This window comes from Xenopus tropicalis, chromosome 4, assembly GCF_000004195.4.
Source record: "Xenopus tropicalis strain Nigerian chromosome 4, UCB_Xtro_10.0, whole genome shotgun sequence".
In the NCBI taxonomy this organism is placed as follows: Eukaryota; Metazoa; Chordata; class Amphibia; order Anura; family Pipidae; genus Xenopus; species Xenopus tropicalis.
The window spans coordinates 1,590,043-1,604,215 of NC_030680.2; the positions used below are offsets into that span (position 1 = coordinate 1,590,043).

Consider the following 14,173-nt stretch of genomic DNA (forward strand, 5'->3'; position numbering starts at 1 on the left):
TCATGATGCTAAGGCAGCTGGGCACCCTGGTCGCAGTAAGACCTGTTCTCTCATGTCTCGTACCCTTTGGTGGCCAACATTAAGACAAGATGTTAATAATTATGTTGACTCGTGTCCAACTTGTCAACGTTCCAAGCCGTCCAGGTCCTTGCCTCAGGGTCTACTACAGTCCCTTCCGATTCCTGAAAGGCCATGGACTCACATCTCCATGGATTTCATTGTAGATTTACCTCCTTCCAAAGGGTATACTGTTATATGGGTGGTTGTGGACCGCTTTAGTAAGATGTCCCATTTTATCCCCCTTCCCGCCCTCCCTTCCGCGAAATCCCTAGCAGAACATTTAATGGTGAATATTTTTAGACTCCATGGGGCTCCGCTGAATATAGTCTCCGACAGGGGAGTCCAGTTCGTTTCTAGGTTTTGGCGGGCTTTCTGTTTTTTGATGGGTACTGAGTTGTCCTTCTCCTCAGCATATCATCCTCAGACCAATGGGCAGACAGAGAGGACAAACCAGTCTTTGGAACAGTACCTTAGATGCTATGTTGCCAGTAATCAATCCCTTTGGGCTGATTTTCTTCCGTGGGCTGAGTTTGCTTTCAATAATTCCACTTACGCATCCACTGGGGAGTCACCGTTTTTTGTTGTTTTTGGCATTCATCCCAGAGTTTTTTCATTTTCCACTGTTCCTTCGGAGGTACCTGCTGTCAATTCTATAGTTGATAATTTCTCTAACATTTGGCAAAAGGTTCATAGTGCATTGTCTTCTGCAGTAGCTGTTCAGAAGAAAGCCTTTGATAAGCGTCACAAAACATCACCCACTTATCAGGTTGGTGAAAGGGTTTGGCTTTCTTCCAAGAATGTTCCTCTGAAGGTTCCCTCTTCCAAGTTTGCACACAAGTTTATTGGTCCTTATGTGATTTCTGAAATTATAAACCCTAACACGGTCCGTCTAGAACTTCCTCCCGAACTCAAGATTACTAATTCTTTTCATGTTTCTTTGTTGAAACCCGCTAGAGTGGTTCGGCAGAGATCTCCTCCTCCTCCTGTTTCTATTGAGGGACAATCCGAATATGTGATTCAAAGGATAGTTGACTCTCGCCTCTCTAGGGGTAAGCTACAATACTTGGTGCATTGGAAAGGTTATGGTCCCGAAGAGAGGTCTTGGGTTCCAGCTTCTGATGTTCGGGCAGATTGTCTGGTACGGCAATTCCATGCTAGGTTTCCAAATAAACCTAGGGGTCCGGTGGCCCCCTCTGGAGGGGGGGTAATGTAAGGGTACCTGGTGGTCTAGTGGGGCGGCGGGGACGCCCGCCGCCTCCTCCGTTGCGGGGACGCCCCCCCGGTTCTCCCTTGGCGCGGGCGCACGCGACGTGCGCCCTTTAAGGCTTCTGCCTTGTGCGCATGCGGCGCCTCTACGCATGCGCACGCGCGTCTATGCTCGGCGCGCGCATATGACGTCACGATGGCGCCAAATTCAAATATTTAAGGTGCTTCTAGCTTGAAATCATTGCCCAACGTAGGTTCTGCTTCCTGTAAGTTCCTGGGTGTGTTTCTCTGGTGTTCCTGCTGTGTTTTGACCTTAGCCTGTACCCGACCTTCTCTTGTTTGCTGCCTGTATTGACCTTGCCTGTTCCTGATTATTCTTGCCTGCTGCCTGGACCGACCATTGCCTGACCGACTATTCTACTGGATCCTGACTTTGTACTGCATTGCCCGATTGTTGCTGACCCCGGCCCGTCCTGACTACGCTTGTGTTCCCCCATCTTCCTGTCATACAATTGGTTCCCGTGCCTGCTCAGAACTCTCTCCTCGGGTCTCTCACAATAAGTCCTGGCGGCATCCAAGTAGCGAAGGGCTCCTCCCGACGTGAAAGGCGGCGGTTATAGGCAGAAGCGTGAGCCGAGACCGGGTCCTTGGAGTCTGTTCTGGGTTCTGGGATACTGATCGTGACAGGTAGCATATAAATGGTAGCATATAAATAGTAGCATATAAATGGTAGCATATAAATAGTAGCATATAAATGGTAGCATATAAATAGTAGCATATAATTGGTAGCATATAAATAGTAGCAAATAAATGGTAGCATATAAATAGTAGCTTATAAATGGTAGCATATAAATAGTAGCATATAATTGGTAGCATATAAATGGTAGCATACCATTAGTATCTGCTTATAAATAGTAGCCGCTAGTGATGAGCAAATCTGTTCCGTTTATCTTTAGCGAAAAATTCGCAAAACGGCAAAAAGTTTGTGCGGCCAAAAAAATTGTTGCCCGTGACCATTATTTTTTGACGCCTGCGAAAATTTTTGGACGTGCGGCGAATTTTTCCGCTGCAAATTTTTTTATGTTTTGCCATTGCCAGATTGTTTTGCGAAACGAATGAAAAAATTTGCTGCACATCCAAAAATTTGCCACGAATCCATGCCTGGCAAAACATTTCATCACTTGTAGCCGCATATAAATAGTCGCGCGAATAAATGCACGCCATGTTAGCCATACACGCCAATACTTTCGTAAAATTACTGTATTAAAAATGACCATTTCCCTGCAAACTGGCGGCTGCGTCACTCTGGGGGAAACACAGACTGAATAAATAACACTGTAAGTCCATATTTTATTGCCAAAAGCTCATTTACTGTTCTTTTCTATTATTACCGCCTGCCCCAAGTAGGTGTTAATTTTCGCACAGACTAATGCGATATTTAGCGCGCCTAAGTGTTTGTGAATCATGCCTTAGTATTCTTTTCAGCGCGCTAATTAACGCATGCGGTTGCACGAAAATTAACGCATGCGATATGCGACTTAATGCATGTGGTAATACTGTAGTGAATCGCGTGCTAATTTTCGTGTCTATTTTAACGCAAAAAAAGTGCGATAAAACTTATCGCACTTTAGTGAATCAACCCTCATGTATCTTGTGGCAGAGCACCAAATAGATATTATTAGCAAAACTTTGTCATTTCTGTTCCTGGTGCATTTTCAGGATATGCCCACACCCAACCTTACCCTTATTTCAAATATTCAATAACATCTTTACATTTGGTTTCCTTTTAAATACAACCCGGATTCCAAAAAAGTTGGGACACTAAACAAATTGTGAATAAAAACTGAACGCAATGATGTGGAGGCGCCAACTTCTAATATTTTATTCAGAATAGAACATAAATCACGGAACAAAAGTTTAAACTGAGAAAATGTACCATTTTAAGCTAAAAATATGTTGATTCAGAATTTCATGGTGTCAACAAATTCCAAAAAAGTTGGGACAAGGCCATTTTCCCCACTGTGTGGCATCTCCCCTTCTTCTTACAACACTCAACAGCCGTCTGGGGACCGAGGAGAGCAGTTTCTCAAGTTTAGGAATAGGAATGCTCTCCCATTCTTGTCTAATACAGGCCTCTAACTGTTCAATCGTCTTGGGCCTTCTGTGTCGCACCTTCCTCTTTATTATGCGCCAAATGTTCTCTATAGGGGAAAGATCTGGACTGCAGACTGGCCATTTCAGTACCCGGATCCTTCTCCTACGCAGACATGATGTTGTGATTGATGCAGAATGGGGTCTGGCATTATCTTGTTGAAAAATGCAGGCTCTTCCCTGAAAGAGATGGTGCCTGGATGGGAGCATATGTTGTTCTGGAACCTGAATATATTTTTCTGCATTGATGCTGCCTTTCTAGACATGCAAGCTACCCATGCCACACGCACTCATGCAACCCCATACCATCAGAGATGCAGGCTTCTGAACTGAGCATTGATAACAACTTGGGTTGTCCTTGTCCTCCTTGGTCCGGATGACATGGCGTCCCAGATTTCCAAAAAGAACTTCGAATCGTGACTCGTCTGACCACAGAACAGTCTTCCATTTTGCCACACTCCATTTTAAATGATCCCTGGCCCAGTGAGAACGCCTGAGCTTGTGGATCTTGCTTAGAAATGGCTTCTTCTTTGCACTGTAGAGTTTCAGCTGGCAACGGCGGATGGCACGGTGGATTCACTGACAATGGTTTCTGGAAGTATTCCTGAGCCCATTCTGTGATTCCCTTTACAGTACATTCCTGTTTGTGGTGCAGTGTTGGGGCCCGGAGATCACGAGTATCCAATATGGTTTTACGGCCTTGACCCTTACGCACAGAGATTGTTCCAGATTCTCTGAATCTTCGGATGATGTTATGCACAGTTGATGATGATAGATGCAAAATCTTTGCAATTTTTTGCTGGGTAACACCTTTCTGATATTGCTCCCCTATCTTTCTGCGCAACATTGTGGGAATTGGTGATCCTCTCCCCATCTTGGCTCCTGAGACACACTGCCACTCTGAGAAGCTCTTTTTATACCCAATCATGTTGCCAATTGACCTAATTAGTGTTATTTGGTCTTCCAGCTCTTCGTTATGCTCAAATTTACTTTTTCCAGCCTCTTATTGCTACTTGTCCCAACTTTTTTGGGATTTGTTGACACCATGAAATTCTGAATCAACATATTTTTCCGTTAAAATGGTACATTTTCTCAGTTTAAACTTTTGTTCCGTGATTTATGTTCTATTCTGAATAAAATATTAGAAGTTGGCACCCCCACATCATTGCGTTCAGTTTTTATTCACAATTTGTTTAGAGTCCCAACTTTTTTGGAATCCGGTTTGTAATAAGATTGTATGGAGTCTACACTGGGATCCCTTGAACACTTGTTAATGTGATTGTAGCTGATTTTGAAGTGGTTGGTGTTCTCCCTGGACCCAGGATTTTTAAATAATTTATGTCAAGAGCTGTTCATATGAGCATAGACGGGTCACAACATTATTTAGATCAGGGACCCCCAACCTTTTTCACTCATGAGCCACACTCTGATGTAAAAAGTATTGGGGAGCAACACAAGCATGAAAAAGTTTCTTTGGGGGTGCCAAATAAGAGCTGTAATTGGCTATTGGGTAGCCCCATGTGACTGACACCCTGCAGGAGACTCTGATTGGGGTAAAACTGTGTTTCTGTGTTTCCAAATTTGCCTCCAAGCCAGAAATTCAAAAATAAGCACCTGCTTTGAGGCCACTGGGAGCAACAAGTTGCCCCCAAGCTACCAGTTGGGGATCACTGATCTAGAGCCTGACTAGTACTTAGAATGACCTACCTGGACCACCACCTGATTGCAATGTGCCTTAAGACTGAACCAGTTCCTGTTGGTCAAGAACACAGAGTTTTTGTAAAGAAGATCCAGGGCACCTAGTGACTGCCTATTTGTAACCACAGCAGCTGAAACTGTTCCAGTGACCCCCAACAGCAGTGCCCTTCCTGGTGCCCCATTTAGATTGAATAGCTATAGGAACTACAGGTTGGCTAACAGAGACTTACTACTGCTGAGAAATGCATGTGATTTTGCTCTTATGGATATAAATATAGTGAATGGACAAATTACATATGAATTATTACAATTTTTAATTCATTCTGGACTAGCCACAATAAAAACAATTTAGCATTTCTAGTATAACATAATTTATGAACAAGAGAAATGGGAGTAATATTAGATAGGTATGGGATCCGTTATCCGGAAACCCGATATCCAGAAAGCTCCGAATTACGGAAAGCCTGTCTCCCATAGACTCCATTTTAATCAAATAATTCAGACTTTTAAAATTGATTTCTTTTTTCTCTGTAAAAATAAAACAGTACCTGTACTTGATCCCAACTAAGATATAATTACCCCTTATTGGGGGCAGAACAGCCCTATTGGGTTTATTTAATGGTTAAATGATTCCCTTTTCTCTGTAATAATAAAACAGTACCTGTACTTGATCCCAACTAAGATATAATTACCCCTTATTGGGGCAGAACAGCCCTATTGGGTTTATTTAATGGTTAAATGATCCCCTTTTCTCTGTAATAATAAAACAGTACCTGTACTTGATCCCAACTAAGATATAATTACCCCTTATTGGGGGCAGAACAGCCCTATTGGGTTTATTTAATGGTTAAATGATTCCCTTTTCTCTGTAATAATAAAAACAGTACCTGTACTTGATCCCAACTAAGATATAATTACCCCTTATTGGGGGCAGAACAGCCCTATTGGGTTTATTTAATGGTTAAATGATTCCCTTTTCTCTGTAATAATAAAACAGTACCTGTACTTGATCCCAACTAAGATATAATTACCCCTTATTGGGGCAGAACAGCCCTATTGGGTTTATTTAATGGTTAAATGATCCCCTTTTCTCTGTAATAATAAAACAGTACCTGTACTTGATCCCAACTAAGATATAATTACCCCTTATTGGGGGCAGAACAGCCCTATTGGGTTTATTTAATGGTTAAATGATCCCCTTTTCTCTGTAATAATAAAACAGTACCTGTACTTGATCCCAACTAAGATATAATTACCCCTTATTGGGGGCAGAACAGCCCTATTGGGTTTATTTAATGGTTAAATGATTCCCTTTTCTCTGTAATAATAAAACAGTACCTGAACTTGATCCCAACTAAGATATAATTACCCCTTATTGGGGGCAGAACAGCCCTATTGGATTTATTTCATGGTTAAATGATTCCCTTTTCTCTGTAATAATAAAACAGTACCTGTACTTGATCCCAACTAAGATATAATTACCCCTTATTGGGGGCAGAACAGCCCTATTGGGTTTATTTAATGGTTAAATGATTCCCTTTTCTCTGTAATAATAAAACAGTACCTGTACTTGATGCCAACTAAGATATAATTACCCCTTATTGGGGGCAGAACAGCCCTATTGGGTTTATTTCATGGTTAAATGATTCCCTTTTCTCTATAATAATAAAACAGTACCTGTACTTGATCCCAACTAAGATATAATTACCCCTTATTGGGGCAGAACAGCCCTATTGGGTTTATTTAATGGTTAAATGATTCCCTTTTCTCTGTAATAATAAAACAGTACCTGTACTTGATGCCAACTAAGATATAATTACCCCTTATTGGGGGCAGAACAGCCCTATTGGGTTTATTTCATGGTTAAATGATTCCCTTTTCTCTATAATAATAAAACAGTACCTGTACTTGATCCCAACTAAGATATAATTACCCCTTATTGGGGCAGAACAGCCCTATTGGGTTTATTTAATGGTTAAATGATTCCCTTTTCTCTATAATAATAAAACAGTACCTGTACTTGATCCCAACTAAGATATAATTACCCCTTATTGGGGGCAGAACAGCCCTATTGGGTTTATTTCATGGTTAAATGATTCCCTTTTCTCTATAATAATAAAACAGTACCTGTACTTGATCCCAACTAAGATATAATTACCCCTTATTGGGGCAGAACAGCCCTATTGGGTTTATTTAATGGTTAAATGATTCCCTTTTCTCTGTAATAATAAAACAGTACCTGTACTTGATCCCAACTAAGATATAATTACCCCTTATTGGGGCAGAACAGCCCTATTGGGTTTATTTAATGGTTAAATGATCCCCTTTTCTCTGTAATAATAAAACAGTACCTGTACTTGATCCCAACTAAGATATAATTACCCCTTATTGGGGGCAGAACAGCCCTATTGGGTTTATTTAATGGTTAAATGATCCCCTTTTCTCTGTAATAATAAAACAGTACCTGTACTTGATCCCAACTAAGATATAATTACCCCTTATTGGGGGCAGAACAGCCCTATTGGGTTTATTTAATGGTTAAATGATTCCCTTTTCTCTGTAATAATAAAACAGTACCTGAACTTGATCCCAACTAAGATATAATTACCCCTTATTGGGGGCAGAACAGCCCTATTGGATTTATTTAATGGTTAAATGATTCCCTTTTCTCTGTAATAATAAAACGGTACCTGTACTTGATGCCAACTAAGATATAATTACCCCTTATTGGGGGCAGAACAGCCCTATTGGGTTTATTTCATGGTTAAATGATTCCCTTTTCTCTATAATAATAAAACAGTACCTGTACTTGATCCCAACTAAGATATAATTACCCCTTATTGGGGCAGAACAGCCCTATTGGGTTTATTTAATGGTTAAATGATTCCCTTTTCTCTGTAATAATAAAACAGTACCTGTACTTGATCCCAACTAAGATATAATTACCCCTTATTGGGGCAGAACAGCCCTATTGGGTTTATTTCATGGTTAAATGATTCCCTTTTCTTTGTAATAATAAAACAGTACCGGTATTTGATCCCAACTAAGATATAATTACCCCTTATTGGGGCAGAACAGCCCTATTGGGTTTATTTAATGGTTAAATGATTCCCTTTTCTTTGTAATAATAAAACAGTACCGGTATTTGATCCCAACTAAGATATAATTAATCTTTACTGGATGCAAAATAACCCTATTGAGTTTAATTAATGTTTTATAGATTTTTTAATAGACTTTAGGTATGGAGATCCAAATTACAGAAAGACCCCTTATCTGGAATACCCTTGGTCCCGAGCATTCTGGATAATGTGTCCCATACCTGTACTTTGCCCATTGGGCCCAGAAATCAGACGCTAAGGAATGGCGCTCAGGCAAGGAATGGCGCTCAGGTAAGGAATGGCGCTTAGGCAAGGAATGGCGCTCAGGCAAAAAAATGGCGCTTAGGCAAGGAATGGTGCTTAGGCAAGGAATGGCGCTCAGGCAAGGAATGGTGCTTAGGCAAGGAATGGCGCTCAGGCAAGGAATGGCACTTAGGAAGGAATGGCACTCAGGCAAGGAATGGCGCTTAGGCAAGGAATGGCACTTAGGAAGGAATGGCACTCAGGCAAGGAATGGCACTTAGGAAGGAATGGCACTCAGGCAAGGAATGGCGCTCAGGCAAGGAATGGCACTTAGGAAGGAATGGCACTCCGGCAAGGAATGGCGCTCAGGCAAGGAATGGCACTTAGGAAGGAATGGCACTCAGGCAAGGAATGGCGCTTAGGCAAGCAATGGCGCTCAGGCAAGGAATGGCACTTAGGAAGGAATGGCACTCAGGCAAGGAATGGTGCTTAGGCAAGGAATGGCGCTTAGGCAAGGAATGGCACTTAGGAAGGAATGGCACTCAGGCAAGGAATGGCGCTCAGGCAAGGAATGGCACTTAGGAAGGAATGGCACTCAGGCAAGGAATGGCGCTCAGGCAAGGAATGGCACTTAGGAAGGAATGGCACTTAGGAAGGAATGGCACTTAGGCCTGTATCTTAGTGTTACTCAAAAAAAAAAATACTTTTTTTATGGGCATATTCAGTAGTAACTAAACATCTTTTTTTCTCAGCATAAATACCTTTGAGTTTTATACAATATTTCCTAACTGTTGTCTCCATAGAATGAGTTATTTCCACGTGGTATTCTGTCCCATGTTGGCTGGCGGAAGGTGTGAAGAGAATTTTTGTTGTTTTAGAGAACAGTCCGGACTCGGGGTCTTGCTGGGCAGGTTCTGTTTCATGTACAGTAGAGGTGCTTCTCTTGCCCTTGTACCAACGGACTGAGCAGGTTGCGGGGTAGAAATCCCGGGCAGTACAGGATAATGTGACAGGTTGGTCACACTCAGGGACCTCAGGCTCACACTCTATTTCACTCACAGTCGGGGTACAGACTATAATGTAAATAGGATAATAAGAAGATTATAGGATTGTAGGAATCAGATCACTTAGCCAAGTGGAAATAGATTAGATAGAGTTGAATGGAGACTGTTAGAAGCCAGACCCCATTTGTGTAAAACTAATACTGAATTAATTATAACTCCTTTTTCTTAGTTTTATACCATCATCATCGTCGTTCATAGTAGTAACATAGTAACATAGTAAGTTGGGTTGAAAAAAGACATACGTCCATCAAGTTCAACCATAATGCCTATATATAACCTGCCTAACTACTAGTTGATCCAGAGGAAGGCAAAAAACCCCATCTGAAGCCTCTCTAATTTGCCGCAGAGGGGAAAAAATTCCTTCCTGACTCCAAGATGGCAATCGGACCAGTCCCTGGGGCAACTAGTACTGAGAGCTATCTCCCCTACCCCTGTATTCCCTCACTTGTACTGAGAGCTATCCCCCCTACCCCTGTATTCCCTCACTTGTACTGAAAGCTATCTCCCCTACCCCTGTATTCCCTCACTTGTACTGAGAGCTATCTCCCCTACCCCTGTATTCCCTCACTTGTACTGAGAGCTATCTCCCCTACCCCTGTATTCCCTCACTTGTACTGAGAGCTATCCCCCCTACCCCTGTATTCCCTCACTTGTACTGAGAGCTATCTCCCATAACCCTGTATTCCCTCACTTGTACTGAGAGCTATCCCCCTACCCCTGTATTCCCTCACTTGTACTGAGAGCTATCCCCCCTACCCCTGTATTCCCTCACTTGTACTGAGAGTTATCCCCCCTACCCCTGTATTCCCTCACTTGTACTGAGAGCTATCTCCCCTACCCCTGTATTCCCTCACTTGTACTGAGAGCTATCCCCCTACCCCTGTATTCCCTCACTTGTACTGAGAGCTATCTCCCATACCCCTGTATTCCCTCACTTGTACTGAGAGCTATCCCCCTACCCCTGTATTCCCTCACTTGTACTGAGAGCTATCCCCCCTACCCCTGTATTCCCTCACTTGTACTGAGAGCTATCCCCCCTACCCCTGTATTCCCTCACTTGTACTGAGAGCTATCTCCCCTACCCCTGTATTCCCTCACTTGTACTGAGAGCTATCCCCCCTACCCCTGTATTCCCTCACTTGTACTGAGAGCTATCCCCCCTACCCCTGTATTCCCTCACTTGTACTGAGAGCTATCCCCCCCTACCCCTGTATTCCCTCACTTGTACTGAGAGCTATCCCCCCTACCCCTGTATTCCCTCACTTGTACTGAGAGCTATCTCCCCTACCCCTGTATTCCCTCACTTGTACTGAGAGCTATCTCCCCTACCCCTGTATTCCCTCACTTGTACTGAGAGCTATCTCCCCTACCCTTGTATTCCCTCACTTGTACTGAGAGCTATCCCCCTACCCCTGTATTCCCTCACTTGTACTGAGAGCTATCCCCCCTACCCCTGTATTCCCTCACTTGTACTGAGAGCTATCCCCCCTACCCCTGTATTCCCTCACTTGTACTGAGAGCTATCTCCCCTACCCCTGTATTCCCTCACTTGTACTGAGAGCTATCCCCCCTACCCCTGTATTCCCTCACTTGTACTGAGAGCTATCTCCCCTACCCCTGTATTCCCTCACTTGTACTGAGAGCTATCTCCCCTACCCCTGTATTCCCTCACTTGTACTGAGAGCTATCCCCCCTACCCCTGTATTCCCTCACTTGTACTGAGAGCTATCTCCCATACCCCTGTATTCCCTCACTTGTACTGAGAGCTATCTCCCCTACCCCTGTATTCCCTCACTTGTACTGAGAGCTATCTCCCCTACCCCTGTATTCCCTCACTTGTACTGAGAGCTATCTCCCCTACCCCTGTATTCCCTCACTTGTACTGAGAGCTATCCCCCCTACCCCTGTATTCCCTCACTTGTACTGAGAGCTATCTCCCCTACCCCTGTATTCCCTCACTTGTACTGAGAGCTATCCCCCATACCCCTGTATTCCCTCACTTGTACTGAGAGCTATCCCCCCTACCCCTGTATTCCCTCACTTGTACTGAGAGCTATCCCCCCTACCCCTGTATTCCCTCACTTGTACTGAGAGCTATCCCCCCTACCCCTGTATTCCCTCACTTGTACTGAGAGCTATCCCCCCTACCCCTGTATTCCCTCACTTGTACTGAGAGCTATCCCCCCTACCCCTGTATTCCCTCACTTGTACTGAGAGCTATCCCCCCTACCCCTGTATTCCCTCACTTGTACTGAGAGCTATCCCCCCTACCCCTGTATTCCCTCACTTGTACTGAGAGCTATCCCCCATACCCCTGTATTCCCTCACTTGTACTGAGAGCTATCCCCCCTACCCCTGTATTCCCTCACTTGTACTGAGACCTATCCCCCCTACCCCTGTATTCCCTCACTTGTACTGAGAGCTATCCCCCCTACCCCTGTATTCCCTCACTTGTACTGAGAGCTATCCCCCCTAACCCTGTATTCCCTCACTTGTACTGAGAGCTATCCCCCCTACCCCTGTATTCCCTCACTTGTACTGAGAGCTATCCCCCCTAACCCTGTATTCCCTCACTTGTACTAAGAGCTATCTCCCCTACCCCTGTATTCCCTCACTTGCACTGAGAGCTATCCCCCCTACCCCTGTATTCCCTCACTTGTACTGAAAAGCTATCCCCCCTACCCCTGTATTCCCTCACTTGTACTGAGAGCTATCTCCCCTACCCCTGTATTCCCTCACTTGTACTGAGAGCTATCCCCCCTACCCCTGTATTCCCTCACTTGTACTGAGAGCTATCCCCCCTACCCCTGTATTCCCTCACTTGTACTGAGAGCTATCCCCCCTACCCCTGTATTCCCTCACTTGTACTGAGAGCTATCTCCCCTACCCCTGTATTCCCTCACTTGTACTGAGAGCTATCCCCCCCTACCCCTGTATTCCCTCACTTGTACTGAGAGCTATCTCCCCTACCCCTGTATTCCCTCACTTGTACTGAGAGCTATCCCCCCTACCCCTGTATTCCCTCACTTGTACTGAGAGCTATCCCCCCTACCCCTGTATTCCCTCACTTGTACTGAGAGCTATCTCCCCTACCCCTGTATTCCCTCACTTGTACTGAGAGCTATCTCCCCTACCCCTGTATTCCCTCACTTGTACTGAGAGCTATCCCCCTACCCCTGTATTCCCTCACTTGTACTGAGAGCTATCTCCCATACCCTGTATTCCCTCACTTGTACTGAGAGCTATCTCCCCTACCCCTGTATTCCCTCACTTGTACTGAGAGCTATCCCCCTACCCCTGTATTCCCTCACTTGTACTGAGAGCTATCTCCCCTACCCCTGTATTCCCTCACTTGTACTGAGAGCTATCCCCCCTACCCCTGTATTCCCTCACTTGTACTGAGAGCTATCTCCCCTACCCCTGTATTCCCTCACTTGTACTGAGAGCTATCCCCCTACCCCTGTATTCCCTCACTTGTACTGAGAGCTATCCCCCCTACCCCTGTATTCCCTCACTTGTACTGAGAGCTATCCCCCCTACCCCTGTATTCCCTCACTTGTACTAAGAGCTATCCCCCCTACCCCTGTATTCCCTCACTTGTACTGAGAGCTATCCCCCCTACCCCTGTATTCCCTCACTTGTACTGAGAGCTATCTCCCCTACCCCTGTATTCCCTCACTTGTACTGAGAGCTATCTCCCCTACCCCTGTATTCCCTCACTTGTACTGAGAGCTATCTCCCCTACCCCTGTATTCCCTCACTTGTACTAAGAGCTATCCCCCCTACCCCTGTATTCCCTCACTTGTACTGAGAGCTATCTCCCCTACCCCTGTATTCCCTCACTTGTACTGAGAGCTATCCCCCCTACCCCTGTATTCCCTCACTTGTACTGAGAGCTATCCCCCCTACCCCTGTATTCCCTCACTTGTACTGAGAGCTATCTCCCCTACCCCTGTATTCCCTCACTTGTACTGAGAGCTATCTCCCCTACCCCTGTATTCCCTCACTTGTACTAAGAGCTATCCCCCCTACCCCTGTATTCCCTCACTTGTACTGAGAGCTATCTCCCCTACCCCTGTATTCCCTCACTTGTACTGAGAGCTATCCCCCCTACCCCTGTATTCCCTCACTTGTACTGAGAGCTATCTCCCCTACCCCTGTATTCCCTCACTTGTACTAAGAGCTATCTCCCATAACCCTGTATTCCCTCACTTGCTAAGAATCCATCCAGCCCCTATATAAAGTTATATAATGTATCAGCCAGTACGACTGATTCGGGGAGGGGGGACCCCAGAACCTCACAGCTCTCACTGTAACAAATCCTTTCCGAATATTTAAATGGAACCTCCCTTCTTCTAAACGGAGTGGGTGCCCTCGTGCCCGTTGGAAGGACCTACTGGTAAATAAAACATTAGAAAGGTTATTATATGATCCCTTTATATATTTATACATAGTTATCATGTCACCTCTTAAGCGCCTCTTCCCCAGTGTAAACAGACCCAACTGGGCCAGCCTTTCCCCATAACTGAGACTTTCCATACCCTTTACCAGCTTAGTTGCCCTTCTCTGGACCCTCTCTAACTCAGTAATGTCCCGTTTGAGCACTGGAGACCAAAACTGAACAGCATATTCTAGATGGGGCCTTACCAGCGC

At 44.6% G+C, this 14,173-nt stretch overlaps 1 protein-coding gene across 2 annotated transcripts in view; it reads right to left on the minus strand.

Moving 5' to 3' along the window:
• Positions 1 to 14,173, minus strand: part of LOC116410226 — an 83,502-nt gene that overhangs the window by 15,826 nt on the left and 53,503 nt on the right. For both annotated transcript variants that reach the window (XM_031900343.1, XM_031900344.1), the window contains exon 8: positions 9,218 to 9,529. In XM_031900343.1, coding sequence (XP_031756203.1) covers positions 9,218 to 9,529 — 312 coding nt within the window. The remainder of the gene's footprint in view (positions 1 to 9,217; positions 9,530 to 14,173) is intronic.